At 55.0% G+C, this 26,722-nt stretch overlaps 1 protein-coding gene across 5 annotated transcripts; it reads left to right on the top strand.

Moving 5' to 3' along the window:
• The first annotated feature begins 34 nt into the window (after nt 1–34).
• Nucleotides 35–23,568, top strand: NPHP4 (nephrocystin 4). Of its 5 annotated transcripts, none has more exons than XM_080380181.1 (29): nt 35–310; nt 1,219–1,409; nt 2,001–2,132; nt 4,396–4,568; nt 4,885–4,949; nt 5,230–5,382; nt 6,398–6,534; nt 7,064–7,230; nt 7,314–7,440; nt 9,520–9,699; nt 10,452–10,581; nt 12,895–12,941; nt 13,651–13,865; nt 13,964–14,155; nt 14,784–14,971; nt 15,581–15,741; nt 16,158–16,338; nt 17,491–17,619; nt 17,843–18,045; nt 18,120–18,346; nt 18,449–18,638; nt 18,793–18,876; nt 18,976–19,132; nt 19,447–19,532; nt 20,459–20,544; nt 20,970–21,150; nt 21,715–21,894; nt 22,722–22,865; nt 23,046–23,568. In XM_080380181.1, the coding sequence occupies exons 2-29, from the start codon at nt 1,275–1,277 to the stop codon at nt 23,184–23,186; spliced, it is 4,191 nt and encodes a 1,396-aa protein (XP_080236307.1). In that variant the 5' UTR covers nt 35–310; nt 1,219–1,274; the 3' UTR covers nt 23,187–23,568. The 5 variants fall into 5 exon arrangements, with proteins under 5 accessions (XP_080236307.1, XP_080236306.1, XP_080236309.1 ...); XM_080380180.1 differs by having other exon boundaries at nt 35–224; XM_080380182.1 differs by lacking the exon at nt 35–310 and adding an exon at nt 340–438.
• Nucleotides 23,569–26,722: the final 3,154 nt, after the last annotated feature.

A 26,722-nucleotide genomic window follows, 5' to 3' on the forward strand; every position in this document is an offset into this window, starting at 1 on the left:
GGCCTAGCGGCGAGGCACCGCCCCCCGCGGTGCGGCACCATCGCCCTAGTAACCCGATGCTGAGCTGGGCGCGACCACCCGCGCGGGGGGGTGGAGGCGGCCTCCGCCGCTGCCGCCTCTTACTGCCGCCGCCGCGCTCCGCCCCGCTCCGGGAACGCCCCGCTGCCGCCCCTTCCTTGCCATCCGCCGGCGGGAGGGAGCGCGGAAGCGCGGGCGGCGGGGCGGTGAGCGGTGGCGGCGCGGCCATGTATCCCCCCCGGGCTGGCGCGAGGGTGGTCGCGCCCGGGAGGATTGCGCCGGGGCGCGATGGGTGCGCGGGCGGGGTCCGGCGCCGCGGGTGGTGCGGGGCGCGCGTAGCTGGGGCGGGCTGGGGGCGCGGGTGGGCGCAGCGCAAGGTCCCCCGCGGCCTTGGTCACCCACGCGTGTATACATCCCTGGGTGGGTATAGGGGCGAGCAGGCCTGCCGAGGGCAACGGGCCCGACCCGGCCTGCCGTGGGCAACGGGTTTGCTGAGGGCAGCGGGCCTGACCTGGCCCGTTGAGGGCAGTGGGCCTGCAGAGGGCAACGGGCCTGACCCAGCCTGCCGAGGGTAGTGGGCCTGCCGAGGGCAGCGGGCCTGACCCGGCCTCTTGAGGGCAGCGGGCCTGACTCGAGGTCAACAGGCCTGACCTGGCCTGCCGAGGGCAGGGGGCCTGCCGAGGGCAATGGGCCTGACCCAGCCTGCCATGAGCAATGGCCCAACCCCACCTGCTGTGTGCCCACACCTGCAGGGAGGCACGGGTGTGTGCCAAGGTGCGCTGACCCGGTGCTCCACAGCACCTATGGTACATATGTAAATACCTGCATGTGCACATGTAGGTGTGTGGGCCTTAGCGGAGGCATGCGTGTATGTATTCGGGTGTCGGTTTGCCTACCCATGTGTATGCAGGTCTGTGTATACATGCACCTACATATGTGGCAATCTATATATGTGTGTCTGTGGATCTCTGTGCACGCGCACACTTCTATATGCATGGGCAGCTGTATGCACCTGTGTATGTCTTATGGTATGGGAGAAGTGGGACTGGTCCCCACGGGTGACCCAGCTGTGCCCTGGGACTTGGTGAGACACCCAGTTGAGCTGCTCACTCCTACGGGTGCTGCGGGGCCCAGGAGCCATCCCAGACGTGTCCCGCTCAGTGTGCCATCCCGCTGTGTGCCTTTCCTGTTGTTTTCCAGCCCAGCGCTCGCCCTAGCCAACGCCGGGAGGGAGAGGTGACCTTTGGGGGAACAGGATGAGCGAGTGGGAGCGGGTGTTTCTGCAGGATGTCATTGTTCTTCCCCACTCCCAGCGGAGACAGGCTCGCCCACAACGCTCCACGGCTTTCCAGTGTGTCCTGAAGCACCTGGAAGGGCCTGTCTTCACCCAGGTAGGGGGGACTTGGCTCTGCAGTGGGGAGGCCAACAGTATCTTCTTGCCAAACCCATTCCATGGTGCTGCTGGGACTTGCTTTGTTTGTAGGCCAGAGCTCACAGCAGTGGAGGCTTTCAAAACAGGGTTCCTTGTTTTGGGGGATCAAACTGTAACTCCCAGAAGCATGAATTGGAACCGTGTCTCAGTCCCATGTATTTTTACCTGCAAATCTGAGTTAGTGTTTAATTCTTAATGTAATTTTTGTTCATTATAAATTTGAGTAAGCATTTTTAACCTACATTCTGTAGGTAGCGCTTTACTACTACTATGGTAGTAACTTCAGAAGTCTGCCACCCCTTTGTGATATGCTTCACATTCAGTTCTCCCGCTTTTGCTTTGCTCATTCAAGCTCTGGCTTTCAGACAGGCTCTCCAGCAATGCACGAAGCTGTCTGGGGCTGCCTGCCTGACTCGGGCATCCATCAGGAAATGGGAATTATTTGTCCTCTTTTACTGAAGTGTGTGTTCTGCAGCTTTGAGGGTGCTGAGCTGGCATGTCCCTGAGTGGGTGTGAACGCCTGTGTCTCCTGTCCTGTTTTGCCTTGCAGGGAGCTGAGTACCAGCTGCGTCTCTCCCTTTTTGATGCCACCTACCACCACTTCTTCGGGAGGACATGGAGGAGCAGCTGGCGAGCTGCCCGCACTGCCCCGCCGCGCTCAGCCAGGGTGGCTTTTAATGAGGTAGGGTGCTGGAGGGCTGTGGGTAGGCCAGGGAGTTGCTGTGCCAACTGGGTCTGGGAAAACACGACAGCCCCCTGGGAAGGGGTGGCGAGAAGCAGAGTGGGGGGCAGTGATCCCACAGGGAGGCCCCTGGAGTTGCAGGAGCCAAGTCTGGAGAGGGAGTTTTTTAATGCACAAAGGGAAAAGCTGTCTTTGTTCGAGTTCAGCCCCAAGCTGCTCTCCTTTGGTGCTGGTTTACTCTGTTAGTCTGGTGGAAGCATAGCTCAGATCGCTTTGGGAGCATACGATCCGCACACTTAGCTGTGAGCCTTTTAAAGCAGCGAGTCCTAAGTGTGCACGGGCTCTGGCCCGTGGTTGGTCTGCCTGCTGCCGTGCCTCGTCTGCGGAGGTTTATTCTCCTGCATGCAGGCAGACAGGAGCAGCAAACCCTTCTCTCTCCTGGTGCTTCCCGCACCCCAGAAACCAGCCAATTATTAAGCTTTTACAGATGATTTGTTGGAACGGTGAAGTTGGCGTCTTGGATTATCTCCAGGGCTGGGCGACGGCGTGGGAGCCGCGGTGTGCTGCCTGCTGTGTTCAGAGCTGGCGGCAGAGAGCAGTGTTCCTTCACGAGTGGGAAGGAAGGGAAGGCGCAGCCGCCTGCCCTCTGGCACAGCACTTTTTTCTCTCCTTACCTGGCAACTAAACTTGCCCAAAGCCATGCTTCCATCCGCTGCTGATACCAGCCAGCTGGGTTGCGCCCTTACTGGGAAGATCCCACTGCCCCGTAGTGTGGATGACAGCTGAGATGTCATGTTTTCTAATTCATAACTCTTGTTTCCACCTGTTCCAGTGCTGCAGATGAAGTTAGCACAGATCTGCACTGTGCTCCTTCATTTATTTAGATCAGTAGTGGTATCTGAGGGGCATTGATGTGTGCATTTCTTCCCCAAGTGTTTTAATTTCCAGCTGATCCCTGCTTTTTGGAAGAGGGATGAGAAAAAAACAAGGGCAGAGTGCTGTGGAGAGAGCAACATGGTGCTGCTCCCCACTTTGCCAGATGCTGGGTAGAGCTGCCTTTCCGAGCACTATCGCTATGTCTGCAGGCTTCCTGGGTGTTTGGCGTGTGGCCAGGAGCAGCTGGCACGAGCTTCGGGGTGTTAGGGGACTACATTTCTCAACGCCTCTGCAGTCGCTGAATTGCATTGCCCATCCCCTGCAGCCTGCCCTGCATGCTTACGGTGCATCTGCAGTACTCAGGGTCTTGCAAAGGCTCCGGGGCAGAGAAGAGGTGAATGACTGCTGCTGCAGCTGAGCAGTGGGATCTTTTAGCTCTGCAATGTTCAGCAGTTTAGTGTTGCAAAGAGGTCAGGTGCAGGTGCAGTCGATTTGTGAAGGGTGAGGGAAGGTCTAAAGGCACTGCTCCTTGTGCAGGAGAAGCTGCTGGCTGCTCGAGAGCGTGGAGCATTGCATCCTCTACTGGTGCAGGCCATGTGCTGCCTGCATGCTCACCAGCCTCACTGGAGGAGGAAAGTGCGTGGGCAGGGGACTGGATCTGCATGTGTGCTGGGTCAAGGTGACCCCTGTGCTGCATCGTCCTCATAGGGTTGAGGGGAGAAGAACACTGTCGCAAACAGCTGTTAGCGTTCATGGAGGGAGCGGTGAGCTTGGTTTTACAAGAGATCCTCTTTAAGGGCTCTCTCTGTCTTTGCAAGGCGAGGCATCAGTCTGCAGCCAGCGGTCATTATTTCAACATTTTGCAATAAAAGATAATAGAATAACGATTTATTTCCCTGGGCTGATGTGGTAATGTCTCTCTCTGTTATCCCTTCCTGACAGCCTGTGATTACAGTAAACGTTTTCCCTGGGACACCGTGGTAATGAGTTTTTAATAGAAAGATTAACCTAGCCTTAAATCCTGTCCTAGGGAGGTGACCTGTATCCTGTCTGCTCCTGCCTTCAGGTCCAGGCCAGCCCCATCTCCCCCAGCTATGGCAGGTGGGCTTCTGCAGCCTGTGAGTGACTCTGGAAACAGGTGTTAGCAACAGAAGAAAAGGAAAAAAAACACCCCACCCCCAAAAACATTAATGATGTTTGAGATTTAAGGAGGCTGAGATTTCTGAGCAGTGCTGGGCTGGAGGTCATTTGCTGTGAGCTGCTGTCTGGAAGTTTTAATGGATGTTCTGGTTGCGCTGCTGGCTGTCCAAATGCAACAGGTATTGCTCTACCTGCAGCTGCTGCTACCAGCTCTGAAATACCCTTCCTCTCTCCTTTCCTGTCCCAGGATGTTTACTTCCACACCTCCTTGAACCACCATGGCATCACCATCGTCATGGAAGTGGTGGTGACAGCCAGGAAAGGGGATGGGGACTCTCAGCATCTCTCCTGTGGCTTCGGAGTGATCCCCCTCTTCAGCAGCGGGTCAGAGGCGACAGACCTTACTGCTGAGGACAGAGTGTAGGTCTCCCCTGCCACCGTGTGCTGGGGCGTGCTGGGAACTGGGGTGGCAACATGCATAGCTGCTCTGGGGGGAAAAAGGGTGGTCCTGGGGCTGCAGAAACAAAGCCAGTGTTTAGAAACCTGCAGTTCTTCACTGCTGAAGAAGCAGTGATGGGTTTGTAAGTGATGCCTGTCCTTTCCCTAAAGGATAGATAGTTTTTTTTACTGCAGGTGCAGAGTAGGAAGGTGTTTTTGTACTGTTAGCATTGTGGAAGATGAAGATGAGCTTCCAGGTGGATTTACTGACTGCTGCATGTGTGCTCTTTGTTTTCAGACTGAAGCTGTACCATGGGACGCCACGTGCCCTACTGCACCCACACTTCCAGGACCCTGTGGAAAGTAAGCAGCAGCAAGATGTTGCGTCTTGTTCCTTTCTTGGTGGCCTCTCTTATCCCAATGAGTACTCTGTGTGTCCAGTTGATGTGCTATGTGGTCCATGTCCTGGTAGGGCTAAGCGGCTGTGCCTTACTGACAATCAGGAGCAGCCTGGCTGGGAAAACACAGGATTTTTTTCATTTGCTTCCAACACGTGCATTTGTGTATAATGATTTCTTCAACAATGGCACTGCAAAGCTGTTTTCCTGTTTTTGGTCATGTCAGGATGTTTTCTTTTCTTCAGAGAACAAATACCTGACGGTGATGGAGAAAAGCCACCTGCAGTACACCCTGAGGCCCCACCATCCCCTGGAGATGATATTCCACCTCCTGCCTGAAAACCTGATATCTGGACTGCAGACTGTTCCCGGCTTGATGCCGGCGTGCGGAGACACAAGTAAGGGCTCCTTCCTTTTCCCTGCTGCCTGTGCTGCTCCTGTTGAAGGCAGCAGGTCCCTGGGGAGGCTGTGGGCAGGGTGCTGACATGGGGTTCCTGGGAACACTGATAGGTTCTCTGCAGTGCTGCCTCTTGGCATGAGCATCTCCTCTGCGTGGACTGGCAGGGCTGCAGCCCTTGCATTCATAGCTCAGCCTGAAAGATGTCAAAATGGCTTCAGTCTGTTCCCCGTTTAATTGCCTTGCTCCTGGGAAGCTGGGAGGGATAAGCGATGGTTGGTTTAATTAAAGTCATTCTGCAGAGTCTTAGGAGAAGCCCTTGCAGCTTGTTTAAAGTCATCCTCCTCGGTGGCGGGGCCCAGGATCACTGGGGGTCTGGCAGGTTCAGGGGACGAGCTCTTGCACGTTCAGTCCTCATTAATCTTTCCCCATGGGTAGCAGCCTTGCCGTTCGCACTGCTGCAATTAAAATTATGTGATCTGAAGATTCAGAGGGTAAAAAGTACTCTCAGTTCTGCAGCTGAATTATTCTTCAGCTTGCTTCCTGGAAAACCCTACTGCTAACCATTTTGGGGGTTGTAACTGTTAATGTTAAAGCTGAGCGAGGTGTCCAAAGCAACTGAGTCCCTGGTGCTGGTAAGACCACTGCTCGGAAGCAGAAGAGGGGAGAGCCAGCATCTTGCACTGCAGGGCACCTCAGCACAATGGTGGCGGTGGCTGTAGTAAGTAAACAGATTGCATCCACTGACACCAAAGGCATTGGGTATTTCTGGGTCTCTCCTGGGTGTAAAGGCGTGGGTGTGCCAGGGAAGCTGGGTGAAGTGGGAACGTTTCTTCGTGCATCTGCAGACTCCCCATGGCCACATAACAATGGTGGCCCTTTGGCCAGGGACCTGTGCGTGACCATGGCTCCCTGGCACTGCTTTTGTCTTGGGTTTGGCTGTGGGTGCCACTGTGGTCCTGGCAATGTCCCCCCCAGCTGCAGTGTGACCTGGGGCTACTGCCTTGTCTTTTCAGGTGACTGCTTGCAGAAACCCCAGCCAATGAAGCCAGTCACCTACTATCTGGAGAGGCTGTCTGTCCAGCTGTACCCTTCCTTGGAGGAATTTGAGGAAGAACTGCTGGACTTACTGAATAGTGATCGCTTACTTCAGGTACTGCCAATGCATTTATGGCAGGGGAAAGTGCAGCACACGAGCAGTAATGACAGTGCTTTGTTTATGGGCAGAGTGGAAAAGTTCAGATAAGTGGTGTTTGTGTATTCGTCTGACTTGGAGTCTCTGACATAGGTTGTTTTTGGGGTTTTTTTCCCCCTCTGCACAAGCCTTTTGCTTGCTTTACTGCTGGATTTAGCACACAGGTGCTCTGCATAGGCTTTGTTTTGAATAAGCAGAATTTGGGTTTGCTCTGCTATGGAAAATGCAAAGATCAGGTGCAGTGCATATTTAGGAACAGCAGTGCTCGGTGTGCAGTAAGGACAGCTGGCCAAGTCCTTCTTTATTGCCAGATTTGCACCAACTCTGTCACAAAGACAAAAGATTTTAATATCCATCAGCTGCGGGGAGGGGTGGCTCCCATTTTTTGAGCTTCTGATGGATTGCTTGAATTGTCCTGACTGTGGGCGGTGCAGGGAGGGATGCTGTGCTGCCTTGCTGCCCAAGCTGGAAAACTTGCCTGTTGCAGGCTAACGCTGCACCAGACGGCAACAGGATGGCAGTTTGGGAGCGACGGCTGCACGTCGGTGTCCACAACGGCCTGCGCTTCGTCCAGGTGCCACATGTGGCTGTGCTGGTGCCAGAGGCAGAGGTGGCAGAGGGCGGCTGCCCAGAGGCACCCAGCTCTGGAGCCAGGTAAGGAGGAGACCCTCCACTGCCAGTGCTGCTTCCCTCCTGCCTTCGGTGCTGCCCACAGCTGCTTCTGCATCCTGGTGCAGGGGTGTGGGTCGAGCCCTGGTGCTGAGGAGCTGCATCCACCTGAGCGAAATGGTCCCTCACCCAGCGTTCAAGGTCTGCTTCCAGCTGGAGTACATCTTCTGCAGCTCAGGGAGAGGCGGTGGGAAGGTAGGACTGAGTGTGCGTGCACCTCATCTCTGTCCTTTGTTAAAGAGTGGAGATCTGCTGCTGGGGGAGCGAGCCCTCCGGAGTAACTCCATCCTCTGCTCCTGTTTTGCTGTCCTGCACACCCCAAGATGTGGTGGCCCCCCCTTCACGCGGCCATGCTGCCTGCCATTTGTGTCCAGGTGCTTTTCACAGCGCTGTGCAAAATATCCTGCAAATGGGCTTATTAAATCATTTTAATTGCATGTGGTTGTGTTTCTCCACCGACTATATGTATATGGAGAAATGTAACCTGCAGTGGTCCCGTAGTGTTCTGGCAGCCTAATCTGGAAAATTTCAGCTGGTTTTCAATTTTAAAAAAGGTTTTATTTAGAATATAGTGTTTATGCCAAAAAGAAGTTAGCCCCTCCCATTCTTTTTTTTTTTTTTTTTTTTTAATTTTCTGAATGCTGAGGGGTTTTTTTTGAGCTTCAGCCTGATGTTTTCCGGACATTAAAGCCTGGAGAAGTCTGTGTATTGATCGCAGAGACCATACTTGCTAATGCCTACTTACTGATCCCGTACATGTATTCCAGTTTAACTTTTCTGCGGGTCCAACTCAGGTTAGCCCACCCCTCAATCATCTGCTCCAGAGACCCTTGGCTGTTGGAGCCATTAGCTCGTAGCGTGGCTGAATCAGTGGCCGTGGGTTTGTTAGGAGGCTCTAATCATCCCACTAAGATGCTCATTGAAAATGCAGCAAGTGTCCTCTTGTCCAGAGCAAAACTGGGAGGAAAATGGGTATTTATAGAGTGGGACATGTGTGCCAGGCCAGAGGGATTTGCATTATGGGGGTAGGAGAAGCTGAGCCTTGCTGTTGGAAATCATGTGTTGGGTTCAAGTCCTTGAAAAAGCTAAAACCCAAGGACTCGCAGAGATTTGGGGCTCCAGATACAGATCTGTTTGGCTGTGCTGGGTGCTTGGAGCACCGGCTGGGGTGGTGGTGGAGCCGGTTTTTGTGGTGCAGCCCTTAGGCGGAGTGGTTAATCCCAAAGCGGCTTGCGGAGCCGATTGCCTTGTCTTCCGTGCCATAATTAGCAGGCTGTGAAGGTGATTGCAGGTACTGGTAGAGACCTTGGTTTGCTTCTGTGCCTCTCCTTTGGTTTTGGGGGTGGCTGTGGATGTGCCTGGGTAAGTGGAAGACTTTATGCTGCCTTTCCCATCTGCCAGGGATGGGGGGGGGTCAAACTTATATCTCTTAACGGAGCTGCTCGAAGGAGGGGGTTACAGCCCTTTGGCTGGGTGCTGGTCTTTGTCCCAGCCTATGTGTGCTAAATACCTACAAGGGCTGAAAACCCTGTTATTTTTGAAAAGTGTTAATGCTGCAGTTTTATATTGTGTCAGCATTATATTACACTGATCCATAAGCTAGAGGTGTTAATTCCTTGTGTAGCTTGGTGGAAGGATGAGGTACGATTACCTGGTGTGTGGGTGTCTGTTGTCCCGCAGCTGTAGCCTGCAGGAAATGGAATAATGTTGGTGACGGGCTGGGTAAACAGGGTAAGTGCAAGAAAAAACAAAGAGCACCCGTGTGGGAAGTGTGGCACGGGGTTTACAGGGAGAACATGGGATTTGTACCTGTGTGCAGCTGAGTTTGCTGTCAGCCTTGAAGAGGTGAAATCAGGTAGGAAGGCAGCCGGTGCTGCTGGCAGAGGGAAGAGAAGCAAACCTAGAAACCTTGCAGGCCACCTTGGTCCTCTTCCATTGAGAAGTCTCACGATCCTGGTTCCCCTCCTTGGGACCAATGTCTCTCTCTCCATCAGGGCAGCAGTCCTGGTGCTCCTCAGAGCCTGCAAAGTGATGAGAGCAGAAAGGTGTGGTTGGTGGGGGAGAAAACAGGTACAAAAAGAGAAATAAGGCGCTGAAAAGTGGTGTGTCTCCAAAATGGGTTGAAGGGGAGCGGTTTCTGTGATGCTGGAGCTGGGCATGGCAAGGCATGGTGGTAGATAAGAGCCTGTGTTTCTCTGGCGGTACCTGCTCCCTCATCCCAGTGACGAGGCAAGGGTGCCTGGTGCTCACTGCGCTCCCCTTGCTCCCATCCAGGCCCTGCCCAGCAGCGCCTGTGGTGAGGTGACCGACCTACGCTGGGTGTGCTGGGCCACCTGGAGCCCCGTCCCGGGTGCTGGTGAGACGGAGGTGGTCCTGCCCCTGTGTGGGTGCCACCGCAGCCACTGCCAAACCTTGGTCTGCCGGACCCCACCGAGCGGCAGGAGCTCCAACAAGGTAAGGGCTTGCTTCTGCATGGCAAGTACATGGGGATGTTGCTGGCGCTTGGGCAGGCTTGCCGTGAGAGAGGCTCTTTGCCAAAACCTTTGTAAGTGCCCAGGCAATGGAGAAGTTCTCTGCAAACCCGTGAGTGAATGCAGAGGCATGGGGAGAGGAGGGGACAGCCTCCCCGTCACTGCTAGCGAGCATCCATGCAGCCAGACAGTGTGCTCAGTGCCGAACGCTGCTTGACTTCAGTTACTGCAAACGTGCAGACCGAGCTGTCATGTAGCTGGTTGCACAATTATTTACTGTGATACTTCTTGGAGGCCACCGTGAGCTGAGCTGGCTTATTCTGAGTGATTGCATGCAAAAGATAAAGACCTTGCTCTAAAATATTTATCAGCAAAAGGAGGTTAGGGTTGGGGCAAGGAGTCATGGGGGGGCAGATGCGTGGCCAAAATACGGCTGTGGTGCTAAGCTGCACAGGTTGCTCTCTGCCGTGGGGAGGAACAGAGGGCTGGATGAGTGTCTGCAGAACTTGCTCAGTAAAATCTTATACTGGGTGGCAGTGGGTGGAGTTGGCAGGTGTGTGTCTCCTGAAGGACAGAGGTATTTGATCAGCTTATTAAAGTACAATCCCTTGCTAGCTCTGCCTCTGGCTTGTGCCACCATTTCTGTGACTGCAGGACAAGGGAGTCATCTGTCAGAGGTACAAGGGAGGCTACGTGTAGCATGCTGTCTAAAAGTATTTTATTTCCAATTTCTAGGGGAAGGACGTGGAGTCTGGGACTATCCAGTTCCATTTTTCCACTGATTCAGAAGAACATCTTGTAACTACTGCGGAGATCCGATGTAAAGACAGGGACGAGTCGGAGAAGCCTCCTACGCCATCGCTGAGTGAGTGTTTTCCAGATCGCTGACATTTAAAATATAGTGTGGCACTGGTGTCTGCTCAGGAGAAAAAACACGACTTCAATGGCTTTCAGTGAGCTAGTTTATGAATTACAAGAATGAACTGAGTTTCCATCAAGTTGAATTCAGCTCACGCTTTTTAACTTGCATAATTCCCCTATGATAGTAGTGCTGAGCCATGTGCAAAATCCCCAGAGATTTCTGGTGCGCCACCAGCCCGCTCCTGTTTCGGGTTGCTCTGATGGCACTGGGGCTCCCATGCTCAACACCCCAAACTGTTGGACAGGCACAGCGGCTGCACCAGCAGCCCATTGCTCTCTGCCAGTGCCGCTGCTCGTCTCTCTGGACTGAATCCCTCTGGACATGAGGACAGGAGAGATATCAATTACAGGCTGAGGAAAACCCAGTTAATCTCATCGCACTGCCACTTGGGGAGCATGACAGCAGCACGCATTCGATCAGCGTGCATGGGCTGTGCCAGTGCCTAGCTGGGGAAAACTGGGCTGCGAATACATGCATCCATCTATCCATCTGTAGTGCAGGGGTGCCAGGTGGTCGGGGTTTCAGTGGCTGTCTGCTGTGTGTGTTGGATGAGGAAAGAAAACTGCTGTTGGCTTGGGTTTGGGCATGGAGTTGAGTCCGTGCCCTGAGCTGCTGGAGCTCCTGCCTGGCTTGTTTCTGTCTAATCCCCCCTTTTGTGATCAGTAGGAAACAAACTTCCCTTTCCTCTGCAGCGTCGGTCCTGCTCCAGTTCCCATGCAGGTCTCAGCGCTGTGATCCAGGTTCCTGACAACGTTTAAATACAAGTCACGAGCTTACCCGGCTCCTCTGGTGAGCTGGTAGGTGCCAGCCCGTGGGTCAGGGTGATGGTCGCTGCAGTGGATGCACTTTCCAGGCCAGCTCTGGTGCTGCTGTGCCTTCCACGAGATGGCAGTGGCATCACAGCTTTGCCACAGCGAGTTCTGGCTTTCCGCCGGCGAGGAGCCAGGTTTGCTGGTGGAAGGGGCTTTAGAGCAGAAAGCTTCAGGGGTGAAGTGAAGGGGTCTGGCGAGGCTGGGAACGCGCTGGGGTTAGGCTCCCTTTGGCATGGCCGTGTTGCTGTGGGTACCTTCCTGGTACTGCTTGAAAGGTTTTCCTGGCAGCATTTCAGCTGGCAGCGGCCAGGACGCTGAGGGAGTTGCAATGTGGTGAAGGGAGAAGCAGGTGTGCGCCAACAGCAAGCTTCCAGCCCGGCACGAGACTGGCGTGCTCTGGCTTGAGGGGAGTGCGGTGGAGTGGGGATAGGGTGCCCGGTGTGGGGACATGCCCCAGCAGGGTGATTTTAGGGGGTGAGCTGCATGGTGTTCCCCTGGTGCTGGAGTCTGGTGGCACTGGGGAGAGCTTGGGAAATGCAGCGGTGGTCCCGGGGCAGTGCCGTGAGGTGAGTGGCTACACGCAAGAGCCAGCCTGCACCCCGAGCTGCTGAAAAGAGTGTTTGGTGAACTGTTTGTAGAGCTCCATTGGAAAACTTGCCACCGTCTGGCCCTTCTGGCTGGGGGAGGCGGAGTGCATCATTGGTCAGCTCAGCTGTCGGTGGTGCTGGTGGATCTGTCCATCATCTCCTTAACGCTGGCTGAAGCCATCCTAACTGAAAGAAAACAGTGTTTTAGCCACAAGGGAGGGGGTGGTTTCCTTTGCATAGCGGTCAGCATGAAAAAGCTGGCACATACATGGTGGTGCAAGCAAAACAAGGTCTCAGCGTCACGTGGCTGCAGAGACAGAACATCTGTGCCCCTGCTTTGCTCCGAAGGACCCGCAGCTCAGCGGCACAGTGAGCTCAGCTGTGCTGCCGCGCAAGCCAAGCAGCCAACTATAAATATGATAAAGCTCATACCGTTTTGGGGCATGAATGCAAGAACAGATGAAGGGAGTGACCAGAAATAACGGAGGAACAACAGAAACCTTAAGTATCCTAAAACTTTCACGTCTCATTAAACATCCCACTTAGGCAGCGCCGTGTGGCCGTAGGGAATGGCGGCACCGTCTGGGGATGGAGGAGCTGCCTTTTGCGGCAGTTAGCCTAATTCCCGGAAAAATAATGGATAGGTTTGGAGATGTGCTATGTTATCCCCCCAAGGCAGCAGTCTTATTGGAAAAATAAGTCAAATAAGTGGTTGAGCGATGGTAAGCTACATTGCTGAGCTGGTTTTGCTCCCAACATTTAAAAGGCCTGGTGGGAGATTGGAGGGAACTTGGTGGTGGTGGTGGGGCCTGAGGGTGATGGCTCTGCTAGAGCATCTCACCTGTCCCTCTGTGCAGGTGTGCCGGCCCCACAACGAATGGCAACCTCCCCGCGGGGACCAGGGGTAAGTGTCCTGCGTGCCAGTGGACGCGGTTGGTGGGCAGTGGCGTTTGTGGGGGGTAGCCCACGTGCTGAGGATGTGCTCTTGGTCCTGTCCTTTGCTGGTTTTCTTGGCTGCTGCAGCCAAGAGTGTCCTGCTCAAATCCACCTCCTCTGGGGCAGCAAAATGGATCCTGCCTGTAACAGGCTGGGCAAGATTCCCTGGGCTCTTTTCGCACCCCAGATGTATTTGCAAGGGCAGTTCTGGTTTTTGACAGCCCAGATTTGCTAGGTACTGTTGTCCCCGGTACATACTGACAGTGACGCATGATTTCTTCATGTAGAGATACCGGGATTTAAAGCTATGAATACCAAGATCCCTCTTTATACTTTTTTATATCTTGATGCAGGGATCAATGCACACAAATATTTTTGATGAAATGAAATGCTTCATAAGACTGCATTAAGTGGTTTGATCTTTCTGCTGCATATTCTCATCCCTCCTTGCCAGGGAATGGTAGCAGGGATGTGAACCCCCGAGCAGCTGAGCTGTGCCGCTTCTCGGCAGAGCTGTGGTGCCAGAGCATGAGGTGGCTGAGCTGCTTTAGCAAGGAGGGCTGCTGGCCCACCTCGCCGCAGGGGTTTCTGCAGGGTGGGCTGCTGCGGGGGGCTGCTCCTCAGAGCCGGCCCCGGCGTGGGGCTGTGAGCGCTCACACTCGCCACTCTCTCGCAAGCTGTCAGTGTCCCAGCTGTCGGCCCCACCGCGGGGCAGGGTCCAGCCCCCGGCACTGCCGCTCAGCTGTGGCTTTTGGCATGAGGCGGGGATCGTTCACCTGGAGGCTGACCTCAGCTCGCCGGACCCAGAGCCTGGTGCCAGCGACCAGCTGCGGGCATTGCCCTTCACCCCGCTGCAGGTGCCCATCGCTGCTGTGGGGCTGCAGGCAAGCAGGTGATGCTCAGCTGCCCTTCCCCAGGCTCCCGCCTCCCCATTGCCCGGCCTGCCGGGGTCACCTGTGGCCATGCACCTCACCCCCATTTCTCCGTCAGTTCTTGCACGCCCCTCTCCCGTGCCTTCCTGGCGTGCCTGCATGCTGCCGGCTTCCCGGAGATCCTGGACTGCAACCAGGAGCCAGTGGAAATCTCAGAGCCGGTAGACCTGGCGGGTTTCAGCCCGCAGTTGGAGGAAGCTGACCCTCTGCAAGGCAATGAAATAATTCTACAGTTCCTGGCTTTTGGCAGGTGGGTTGGCAGCTCTTCATGGTACCTTTGGTGGACAGACCCTAGGGGCCTCCTCCTTTCCCAAAATCCCTCCAAGCTGCTTCTCTGCTTGAGTGGGATAAGTCCTTAGTCCTTACAAAGGTGCTGCTTCCTCCATCACCTGCCATACAGGCAAAACCCTGGAGGGTTTTATGATGATGCTCTTGTCCTTTCTGGGCACTCTTAAATCATGTTCCATTTTTTTTGCTTGTATCCATTAGCCACAATGTGATGTAAAAAACGGTTAATGCAGGGTTTCTCCATAAATGCATATGGAGTTGAGAAAGTTGGCACCCGTGGGGGTGGCTTTGGCTAGATGAGGCCCCGCTTGTGTTTTTTCCATGGATGGTAGCGTGCTGTGTGAAGGTAAAATGCTGCCTTTGCTGGGCTTCTCCATCACAGCATATGGCAGGAGACAGCTGGAATTATGAAGCTTTTTGGAAAGCCAAGGCAAACCGTATGCCTGCTGTCTTCAGAGAAGTCTAAATACTTGTGATGCTGCTGATCTTCTCCTGTTCTTCTGCCTCTTGGTGTGTGCCAAACGCATGAGGAGTTCGTGATGGGGAGGCAGCACTGTGCCACAAGCTAACCCAAACCCTTCTCCCTCAAGGGATGCCCGGGATGGCATGGAGGGGACGTGGCCGAGGACCATCTTCCTCACCTTCCAGTTCTACCGCTTCCCACCGGTCACCACTCCTCGGCTGCAGCTGGTCAGCATGGACGGGGGGTTGGCGACCAGGCTGGCTGTGCCAGTGCAGCTTCTTGTCCAGGTGAACAAGGATGGGGCCCACAGCAGCGGTAAGCTCTGGTTTTAGCATCCTCTTCCATAGGTCAGATTTGGGTTTTCCTCTGCGATGAGGAACAGGCTGGTGTCTGCTTTAATAGTAAACCTCGACTAGTTTGTGTGGCACATCATGAAAAGCATTGAAAATGTCCAGCGTTTGAAGTAAAACACTAAGTGTTGGTGCTATTTGCATGTCGAGGCTGCTGGCTCCCGTTGCAGCTAAGTGCCTTTGAAAGGAAAGGCAGCGCGTGAGAGCAGAGCACCCGGTGTGAGCAGCTCTGATCCTCCTCGCTGAATGCTTTTCTTTGTCTTTCTGTGGCTTATTAAATTCTGGTCCCAAGGGTCACCAAACACTTGTGAGTGATGAAGCTCCTTCTCTGTGTGGAGCTGTTAATGACAATGAGAGGGGGGTCTGTACAGACCGAGCGTTTCTGTGGGATGTGCCAATCCTGGGGGACTTTAGACCCTGCTAATTGACTGACAGGTTTGTCAAGTGAAAGAGGGTGGGTGTGTGAGCAGGCAGCCTTCTCTGAACCAGAAGAGTGTCCCTGTCCTGGCTGATGTGCTGGTGCCGGCAGCAGCTCCATTTCCATGCTGATGTCGCAATGTCGTGTGTCTCACAGGACTGCCAGGCTTGCAGCTGAAGTACATGGTGGATCCCACGTTCCTGCGACCTGGGGAGCAGCGCTGGTTTGTGCGGTACCTGGCCGAGCACAGCCTCCAGATTGACGTCTGGGATGGAGACTCCCTGCTCCTTGTTGGGTCTGCTGCTGTCAGACTGCAGGTATTGGTTAACTTGAAGGTGTTTCCTCTTAAGCCTTCAGGACTGCTAATGGTGTAGGAGACCTCTGTTTAGTGTGCAGGAGTGTTTAGGAAGAGCCTGACTTTTCCTTTGGTCCCTTGTTGAGATGCTGTTGCCTTACCCTTGTGTCGTTAGTAATTGAGTTGCTGTCAGCCCCTCTGTGTAACTGAGACCAATGTCAGCCTGACAAGCCCCTAATCGTGGGATTTTTCATCTCTTCCTCCAAAGCAATGGCAAACCATTAACTTTCTTCTATGTCCCTGGAGCTCCTGCAGTATTTAGGGCTAAAGGCCCCTGACCTTGGCCATCCAGAAGCATCCTTACCCAGACCTTGTTACCCTCCAGAGCAGACGCCTCAGTAACTTGTTACCCCTTACCTGCCCTTGCCTTGTCCCCAGTCCCTGCTGCGCCAGGGCCGGGCAGCCATCAGGACCCACCATGAGCTGGAGGTGGCCATGACCGAGTATGAGCCAGATGGGACAGTGATGGGCTGGGAAGCACTGCGGCATGGTGCCCTGCGACCCCTCGGCATCCGCGTGGCCGTGAGGGGCCACCTCCACCTCTTCCTGGCCAATGTTGGTAAGAGCCCAGCACTCACGCGGCCATAAGTCTTGGGTGCCAGCACCAGCGCCGCATGGCACATGCCCCTTGCCAAGTACCTCCAGTGCCAGTTGGAGCCCCCATCCTGGCACCAGCTGCTCGGCTCCAGGCGCATGGCTCCTGGCTGTGCTTGCGGTCCCTGCTTGGCTGCAAATGTCAGTGCATGGTGGCAGAGAAGCTGGCGGTGTGGGGACAGCACCATGCAGTTAAGTGCTAGCAAACAGCACGGGGCTGCAGGAGAAGTGCATGACATGCACAGGGCTGTACCTGAACGCAAACCACGCTTGTAAGAATGTTATTCTTCCCAGAACCTGCTGGCTGCTCTTATTTTATATATTTAATTCCCCATCCTGTAAATGTGCAGTGACTCCAGGTTTCAAAATCTTATCTTCAGAAGAAAGATTAACTCCATTATAAGATATCTTAAATCGTCATTTCCATGCTCTGCCTGCAAAGGGACGATAAGCTCTTGGGAAGGAGAGTCTGAGATCCACAACCTAGGGAGAGGTTTAACTCACACCCTGCAAAAGGAGAGAGAGGAAGCAGAGATACTGCACCAGGATAGCAGCCACCCTTTGATTTCTTTTTTTTCCCTGTCCTCTTTTTCTAAATTCCAAAATACTGTTGTTAAAAACACTATTGAAAAGCTCGGTGCCCCTGCCCTACGGATGGGGATGGGATTTGTACACTGAGTAAATACCCAGAGGGTTTAGAGCCTCATCCAGCTCTGCTTGGTATGACCTGCATGGGAGTGTGGATGGTGGCAGGAGCGGAGAGATGCGGTGGCACGTGCCTGTCCTGGTGGCAGTGCTGCTGGCAGTGCTGCAGCCTGGGGATGGAGAGCACAGAAGTGAAAACCAGAGCTGGTGAGGGGCTCAGGGGTGACTCGCTTGGGATGGTGCCATGCTTTTGATGCTTCTCCCTATCTGTGTGGGTGGATGTATGGTGGTAACAGTGACAGGCTTTGGAGGGAGCGCTGTAGGGCTCACAGAGCATCGTTAGCAACCAGGTATTTACTTGTGCTATTTAAAATTGTCTGTGAAGACTGCAATGAGGATAAAAATTTGCAGTAGACTTTATAGCAATGAAAAATGGATGATTTCTGCTCACCCCCGTCTCCTCTCATGGCAGGCCACCCGTGCGAGGAGACCCCAGGGCAGCCGCTGTCCCTGCTGCCATCCTGCTCCCACACTGTGCCCACACCGGACAGTGCTGGCAGCATCCCAGCCAGCAGCTTTTTCTCTCTGAACGCCACTGGTGGTGAGTCCTGCTGGGCTGGGGCTCAGCCTGTCCCCCCACGTGGATTCGGTTTGACAGGGTCTCTGCCAGTTCTGCTGCTGCAGTGCTGGCGCTTTGCCCCCAGCCGTGGGTTGACTGCCCCATCTGGTTGCTCCCTTTCCCAGCCCCACAACATTGTGGGGGGCTCTTGGGGCTGCACTAACTGGGGGTCCTTCATGAGTGCCACGGTGCTCTTTCCCTGCAGGCAGGCGGGTGTCGCGGGCACGGAGGCTGGTGGAGGTGGACAGCGAACTGGCAGCTGTGCTGCATAGCCACCAGACAGAGGGGAGGCTGACCCCCCCGGATGCCCCTGGTGAGGCTGAGGCTGCCCACTGGTGCAAGCTGCGGCGCATGGCACTAGTGCGGCAGCAGGAGGAAGCCAGTGGTGGGAGGATGCCCCAGCTGTCGGTGAGGAGAGGGATGCTAGGGGCCAGGGGCCTGCCGTGGTGGCTCTGGGCTTATGGTCCTCTCCCTCCTGGCAGGGCTGGCAGGAGCGGTGTGCCAGGCATGCACGGGACCTGCAGATCACCAACACCTACCGGGAGCACATCAAGGGCGAGAACATCTGCCAGAAGCTCAGCCAGGCCATCACCTCCACCCACACTGTGCATGCTGTGCTGGGGACGGCTGAGTTCTTTGAGTTCACTCTGAAGAACCCCTACAGCATCCAGCAGACTGTGACCATTGAAGTGGACCACTCCGAGCTCAGGTGGGGGCCAAGGTGGGGTCTCTCCCACGTGTGTGGGCCAATGCGTGGGCAGCACCAGCTCCCAACCAGTCCTTACCAGCATCTCTGCCGCTTGCTCCCCAGTGTCATACTGGACCCGAGGGAGTGGCGCCACTTCAAGGAGCTGACCAAGAGCGTGACACCGGTGGAAGAGGCGATGTTCCACCTCCATGACAACCTCAGGCCTCAGGTCTACCTGCGCCCCAACGAGACTGTCCGCATCCCCTTCAAATACCAGACCTTCTCTGCAGACCCTGCTGTTGTCGCAGTGCAGGTAGGGTGCAAGCCCCTGTTTTGAGCTGTTCCCAGCAGAAAGCATTTCCCTCAGCTGTGTTTGCCTCGGCAGGGTGTGGCGGTACTGCCACGGGCAGCACTGTGCAGCCATAGCAGTGCTGCATCCCAAGGCAACCCACTCTTGCACCCTGCAGGGGCCGGCAGGGCTTGGCACTGGTGCAGATGTGACCGCCTGCTCCCTGGGGATGAGCAGGGCTGGGCGGACGAAGTACATCCAGGTAAGGGAGGCAGACACAACGGCACTCGAGGGGCTGCATGGGAGGAGAAGCATCTCTCCTGGCAAAACTCCATTCCTCTCCTGCTGCCCTCCGGGACAGGTCTCCTTCCAGGTGAGCGAGGGGAAGCCCATCGCGCTGCTGCGGGTGAAGGTGGAGCCGCAGCCCCATGTGGTGGACCAGACCTTTCGCTTCTACCACCCGGAGCTCACTTTCCTGAAGAAGACCATTCGGCTGCCCCCCTGGCACACCCTCCCTGGTAAGCCTGCGGTGTGCCTGGTGGGGGCTTGGGCTCTTCCTCTTTAGTTGGCACCCATGGTTCATAGGGGCCTTCCTGGAGGTGTGGCAGCACCCAGCGAGCTTTTCGCTGCTTCCAAGGCTCCAAAAGGGTGAGGGCTCCTCGCTTGCTCTTCATCTGCCTGCCTGCATTGATTTGATACTTAATTCCCTGCACCATTATGGCCGTGGAGTTTGCTGGTAGCCCAGCATAAGGGATTCTGGTCTGTGGCTGCGTGGGGTAGCAAGCAGACAAAATGCTGAATATAGTTTAATCTTTGTCTCTCTCCTCTGCAGGCGCGTCGGTGGGCATGCTGGGGGGGCAGCCTGAGATGTTTGTTCGCTGCAGCGACCCTGACATCATTTGCGAAACCAAAAATATGGTACTGGTTACGCTTCAGCTTTGCTCTATCCTTTGTGCCCTTGTAGTGTGGGTTGTTGGCAGAGAACTGCCTCGCACCCACAGAGCATCCCCGTTTGTCAGCCCATAGTAGTGAAACACTGACGGTGATGAAGCCAGAATTGCCTTTTATTCCCAATTAAAAGGAGCCGCATTGTTTTTGCGGTTGAAGCAGAATGTTGCGCCTTATCGCATTGTGCAGCAACCTGTACTTGCTTGTTCTTTTGAGCAAATACCAGATGATTAAGATGCTGGAGAAAAGCAGCCTTTTTGTCAGGCGTGGGACAGACCTTCCCTGCTGCTTAGGGTGGCCACAGCTGCTGGTGACAGGAGGCAGAAGCACGGCGCATCCCCTGGATGCGTGGCAGAGCATCTCCCTGCGGGGTGGTGCTGGGGCAGGGGGTTGGGCAGTGCCAGGCTGAGCGGCTCTTTGGGCCAAGCCTAGCTGTCGCTCTGCCTCCCTCCCCAAGCATGGATATGCCCAGTGCAAGTTTCCAGGGGTGGCTTTGTGGCTGGGGGAGGTGGAAAGGAAAACTAAATTTGGGCACATACATGCAGATGGTGATGAAGGGTAGTTGCTAATTGCTGTTGCAGAAATGCGTTAGTGTGGTAATTGGATTATAGCTTGTTAGAGAACTTGGGGAAAGTTTGCCAAAATTTGATTACAGATGCAGACCTGGAATGCGATAGTTGTTTGTATCCTCTTTTGTAATTAAAAATACTGGAAGAGCTCAGCCAAGCTGTATAATAACTTAATAACACAGTTTAACTAGATACTGAAAGCATCTGCTTTCATAAGTGGGTTGGTGGCGGGTTTTTCCGTTAATGGGAAGGAAACCCTGGAGTCCTCGTTAGCTGGTTTGATCTTGAGGTTAACTGTTGGAATGATGCTCTGATTTCTGCACACAGGGGCCTGGGGAGCCGCAGGACATGTTCCTAAAAGTAGCCGGAGGACCAAGCCCGCAGATTAAGAAGTTCTTTGTTGCTATTTACATGTAAGTAGCAGGACCCCCAAAAAGCATGAAAAGCTGGCCCCAAGCGCCTGGCAGGGCAGGAGGGGAGCTCGCGCCGCCCTTTCCTTGCTTGTGGCTTCCCGAGCCCAGCCAGCTTTGCTGAGCAGCACAAGGCTGGGCAGGAGGCTTCCCAAAATGCTTACAGCTTAGGGTTTTACATCATTCTCTTTCCCTCTGAATAATCCCTGGCAAGAGCATCCCTGGAGCGCTGGCTAAAGCCTTCTGAGCCAGCCGGGCTATCTCTGCATCAGATAATGCTTTAGGAATGGGTGGGATTGAAATGGGTTCCTTGGGAGATGCTCACCTGGAGTTCAGGCTCCCGCTTTGGGCTCACCCCTTGGTATTTGGCTGCTTGCTCTGAGCCTGCGGTGCCATCGGCGAGCCCTGTCTGTCTGTCTGTCCTGCAGGGACACGTGGCTGGCAGCGCCCATCCAGATCTGGCAGTTCTACCTGCACTCACTGCAGCGCCTGGACGTCAGCTGCACCGTCGGGCAGCTCACCCGCCTCTCCCTGCTGCTGCGGGGCACCCTGGCCACGCGGAGGGTGCAGGCCTTCACCTCCCACCCCCAGGAGCTGGAGGTACCCCCCGTAGGTGGGCTCAGGGCCTCTGAGGTCCTTGGTGGCGGTGGGGAGCAGGGGGCGGGCCTGGACCGGCCTGGTGAAATCCCTCACAGAAAGGGAAAGGCAGCCCGCTTGGAATTATGAACGACTTATTGCCGTAAAGTGTTTGTGATAATTATCTTTTGATTAGAGCTGTCATGTGTAGGATCGTTGGCACAAAACCCCAGAGGGCAAATTATCTGCGTTAATGAGACCGTCTGAAGACTAACAATTTCTTTAGAATTTGTTCGGCCGTAATTGCAAATGTGAATAATAAAAGGCACAAAAACTCCATCGCTGTCACGTAAACAAAAGCGAAAGTCTCCCCGAATGAAGCCTGCAAGGGGAGGGGAGGGCTGGGGAATAGCTGGCTCTCCCTGAGCAAGAGACTGTTACCCTTCCTGATAGGAAGCCAATCCCGGTGTATTCGTGTAGGTGGGATTCAGCAGCCGTGGCATAGGTGCACGGGTTTTTAAGAGCAGCTGGGTATAGTTTATGCTCCAAGCTGGATATCGCAGGGGTGGCTGCAGCTCCTGGTGTTGGTTTTTGCAGCTGGATCCAGATGGAGCCTTCGCTCTCCTTGCCAACGGCATCCAGGACCTGTACATCGGCGTGAGGCCTCGGCGGGCTGGCAACAGGTTCATCTACCTCAATCTGGTGGATGTGGAGTCCCACCAGCTGCTGTCATCCTGGCTGCTCTGCCTGTCCTGCAGGCAGCCCCTCATCTCCAAGGTACGGTGGCTGTCGTGCGGGGAATAGGCTGTGATGGTGCTGGACCAGTGGTCACAGTCCAGCCAGTAACCCAGGGCTGTACCCTGCTGCTGCTTCTTTTTCCATCCATGGGTTTTTTGGTCTTTGCTGCCCTGAGCACAGACTTAGCCCTTGGGTGCTTGAGTAGTCTTGCAGAAGACCATGGTAAAACACCTTTTGCTCTTTTGAAGGCAGTCCCATGCTGAGAAGTGCCACTCCAAAGTATCCCTTATTGTGAAATCAAAGCTACAACATGCTGCTTTCTGGTAGCACTGTGCTGGCAGAGGCCTTGCCTCCAAGATGGAAAATTACATTTCCCAGCTGATGCATTCCTTTAAAAAACATTTTCCTGAAACCCTCGGTACAGGGGGAAGTTTGGATTGGCATTTAAGCTGATGCCTTAGTGTTCTGCCAAGTGCCAGCCTGCCTCCGGTGCTGCAGGGTGTTACCTGAGCGAGTGCCATGGCTCTCCCTGTGGATGTCCATTAATTAGCTGGAGAATGAGCTGGCCGGTCCCAGCTGCTCCCCCGGCCCTTTGTTGCTTGGGCTCGTAATTACTTCTGTGAGCGCATTGGTGCCAGCAGCAGTGTGAGAAGGTGGCTTTTGCTCAAAGGTGCTTTCTTTGTACCTGCTGGCAGAGTTCGAATGTAAGGTGGAGAAAGGGGAGAGGAGACATAAGGCAGTGTGTCCCCAAAACTCCCCTCGCGGTGTGTCGGTGTGAGAGGCAATTCTCCGTAGTTGATGTGGGGAAGCGCCTGTTGTTCCCTCTGTCTGTGCCACTTCTGCTATGGCTGGTGCTTGACCTGCAGGCGTTCGAGATCTCGCTCCCCGTGGGAGGCGGGAGAGGCTGCAACAAGTGCATCACCTACACCAACCCCTACCCCTCGCCCCGACTCTACTTCTTGTACACCAACAGACCTGACCTCCTGCAGTTCAAGGAGGACTCCTTTGAGGTACGTCCTGCCGCCTCTGCCCCCTTGCCAGACCCCTGCCTTCACGCGGCTGCAACACGCGATGTGTGGCGTGGTGCTCAGTGGATGCCGGGTGTGCTGCCTTGGGAAGCTGGGGAGGGAGGGCAGGCTGAGGGGTCCTTGCTGGTCCCGCTGCCTCTCCTCCCACCTGTTGTCCTGCAGGTTGCCGGCGGGGAGGTGTACACCATCGGCTTGCGCTTCGCCCCTAGCCAGAGCACAGGTGAGGAGGAGATCCTGATTCACATCAATGATCGTGAGGACAAGAATGAGGAGACCTTCTGTGTGAAGGTCCTCTACCGGTGAGGCTACCCGCCTACTGCAGCAAAGCAGCTGGCCTCTGTGCCGGCCACCTCTACGCCCCAGGTAGTGCTGCCTCGGAGATGCCCATGTCTCTCTAACAGGGCATTGTGACCCTGGTCCCCTCGTAGTCACCAAGCCGGGAGGTCTCACTGTCTGCTGGGGTCCTGGGCCATTGCCATGTGCGCGGGCGCTGCCACACGGCTCCGTCAGCACAAACTGGGGAGAGCAGACGTATTTGTTACCACACGTTGTGGCTGCAGGTTGTCTTTATTTTTGTTAAGCATTACTGTATTTTAGGCATGTTGGCATCTTCAAAAGTCTGCAGATCTGATTCTGCAGAATATTGTTGAAGTATTTTATGTTATACGTTGAGTTTTGTACACACCGCAGCAGTTTTCTGGCTTTTTTGATACTTTTTGCTCATCCTTATAAAGTTAAACTTGCTGCGCAGAACTGGCAGAGTGAGGCAGCGGTTTTGTCTGTGGGAGGTGGAAACACGCTGCGTCCCCATCCTGCGCAGACGAGTGCTGGGCTCACCCTTCCCACCGTTGTGCTGCTGTCAGTCCTGTGGTGGGGAGCACTGGGCGTCCCCTGTGTCCTCTCCCAGTTCCATGGAGCATCTGGGTGTCCAGGCAGGGAAGGCGGAGGGGAATGATGGGAAAATAAGGTGCGGGCTGATGCCCCGGGGGGTGAGGGTTGACAGCCCCATCCCCATGTGTTGTGATCTTGCGTGTTGGGTGCTAAAAGGCTCCCCCCATTCCTCACCAGTTCACAGCACATCTATAGCTGTTAACTCACGCTGTGATGTATTAGGATCACTGTGTGGAGGGGAAAAACCCAGAGAGGTGAGAAAAAAGGGAGCTGAGGCAGGCAAAGGGGGGTGTCAGCTGTGGGGGTGGCTGGGGGGTCCCTGCCCCTCACTGTGCCCCTCTGCTGCTGTGGCTGAGCGGTGAGCAGAGCCCCGGTGGGCAGCCCACTGCTCCCAGGGGACTTGTGCCCCCTCTTTGTGGGTCTGAAGCTGGAGAATTAGTAGCCCCACTGAAGCAGTGTGCTGAGTTCCTCTGCCTCCCAAGGCCTGATTGGAAATGACAGCTAATATTTTAAAAATGATTATGCTGTCTGCAGCACAGAGAGGCCCCTAAGTTGGGTTATTAAAGTAGATAGCTGAATAATTTTCATTATGTTTTCACACAACGATATTTCTTGAGGCTTATGAATGAGCTGGTGCTGTACCCTCCGCCGCGACAGATGAGACGGCTTGAGTGCCAGGCGTTCACAGCCGCCAGTGAGCGATGTGCCGGCGGGCAGGGAATGCTGACGGGGGGACTCGAGCTGAGCCGGCAGCTCGGCAGCCACGCTGCCGTGAAACGTGACCGGCCGCTGCAGCCCGTGGCTCTTGCTCACCAAAATATGTACGGTGCGGTGGGCAGCAGCCGTGCAGGCAGCGTGCTGCCTGCTCCCCCAAAGCTGTGCCATGGCTTTGACCCAAAATCTGCAGAACTGATGAGACTGTTAAGGAAAGCTGAAAAAGATTTTCTCATTAGGAAGCAGAGATGTCTTGTGTCCCAGTGCCTTCGAGAGGGACCTGGACACCTGTGGCTGCTCCTCCTTTGTGGTGCTGCAAGCCCCTGACAGCACTGGTTTAGGAAACCTGTGTGAGAATTTGTCACTTCTGAGTGGTGTAAGGGTACGTGGGAAAAGCTCCCGCAGAGCTGTGATGAAGCGGGTCTGAGCTGTCTGCCGGCCAGCCTAGATAAGTGCTAGTGGCTTTGTTGCAGATGATGGAGGTGTAATGAGGTGGCTGGATTATTTACACAGGCGCCTATATTTAGCTGCAGACTGTAAGTGGAGTGCAAGAAAGCAGGAGCCAGTTGGGGCGAGGCAGCGGCACAGCCTGGGGTTTCCCCTTCTCCCCTGTATGTCCAGGGAGGGAGCGCAGGTGAGAGCCACGCTACCTCCTCCAGCCCGGAATACCTTTCCTACAGCACGGACAGTCCTGTAAATCTTTGTAGGGCATTCATATGCCCTGCTGGTGCCTATTAAATTGTTTTCACTACATTAGCTTTAATTAAACTGTTTCCTTTCTTTGAACATAAGCAAACCGCAGTGGTTGATCTGAGCAGGTCTGTCGGCACGGCGTGGTGGGGTCTGCAGAGGGGCAGCCCCATGAGCAGGGGGCCTTGGGGGGCAAGACCCTGTCCTGCCAGAGTGCAAAGAGCCTCCGCAGAGGTGTGGGGCATGCAGCGAGCGCTGTGTGCGGTGCTGCTTGGCATTGAAGCCACGGCCCTTGGAAATGCTGGAGCTGCTGCTGCTAGAGCATGGGGCAGGCACAGGAGCAGTGCCTGCTGCCCGGCTCTGCCAGGGACAAGAAGCTGGGGCAGAGCCACTTCTTGGGTTCACACTTGTTAACGAAGTTGTCCCCGTTAATGACACTATGCTCGTAGCATGGTGTGCCTAGCATGCAACTTCTTCTCTTCCCATTTCATTCAGGTCAGGAAGAAAATTCGATTCCGGTAACAATATAATTAATTCACCCTAAAAATCTTGGCTCACATCTCATCACCGAAGTACACAGGGAAGAAAAGACTGGGAAGTGCTTTCTGTGGTTTTGGTAACTCTCGGGAGTGCTCTGCCCTCTCAGAGCAGGCGGGAGTGTTCGGGGACCGGAGCATCGCTGCCTTCGCCTCGCCGATGCTCTCAGGCAGGCAACCCCATGTCTCTTAAATCTGCCTGAGCTCTGGGGCAGCTGGTGAGCACTGGTGCTGGTGAAGCCAGCTGGGTTCCCAAGGCAGCACAGCCCACAGGGGACAGGTCCTGGGAGAGACCTGGTGAGGGGCTGCCTTTCCCTGCTGCCCGCAGCATCGTGACTGCGGTGTTTTCCTGGGGAAAGGAGATCAAACACTTGCGGCTCTTTAATTGATCGAACAGCAGCTCTTTAATGGAATTCGTTTGGCTGGGGTCAGGGGTGGGTTGCTGAATTGGCTGGAGGCGAAGGCAGGATCGCTGCCAGGCGCTTTGAAGGCTTTCCATGGCTCGGTTTGATTCCATTTGTGCTTTGCCTCTCCAGGCACCGGTATCCTGGTGGGGTCGTAGCTGTCGCTTGGCCTGGCTGCCCAGCGCCGCAGGATGTGGGCTTCCCTTGCCTTGGAGCGATGCTGGGAGCCTTGAGGGATGCCGGCATGTGCGCCACTGCACTGCTGCCCCGGTGCCTTCCTCTGCCCTCCCCAGCTGTGGATGTGCTGCGGGGAGGTGACTGGGGCAGCTGCACTGGGATGGCTCCTGCTCCTGCTGCCTCCGTGGGCTGCTGGCTCTCCGTGAGCTTTGCCCAGCCAGTGCTGGCATTTCCCATCCTGAGCAGGGTGGATGGAAAACCCATCAAAATTTATTTGCCTACCCAGACAGGAGTCATCATCGGTGCGCTGCTGCGGTGGCTGAACTTTACTGATCCTCAGAACAAACAGCCTCTCCAGGGCTGCGTTGGGAACCTAGGGGAGGCAGGAGCAGGCAGAAAGCCCTGCCTGACGCTTGCACGTGGCTGC

Source organism: Falco punctatus (genome assembly GCF_963210335.1).
Source record: "Falco punctatus genome assembly, chromosome: 3".
In the NCBI taxonomy this organism is placed as follows: Eukaryota; Metazoa; Chordata; class Aves; order Falconiformes; family Falconidae; genus Falco; species Falco punctatus.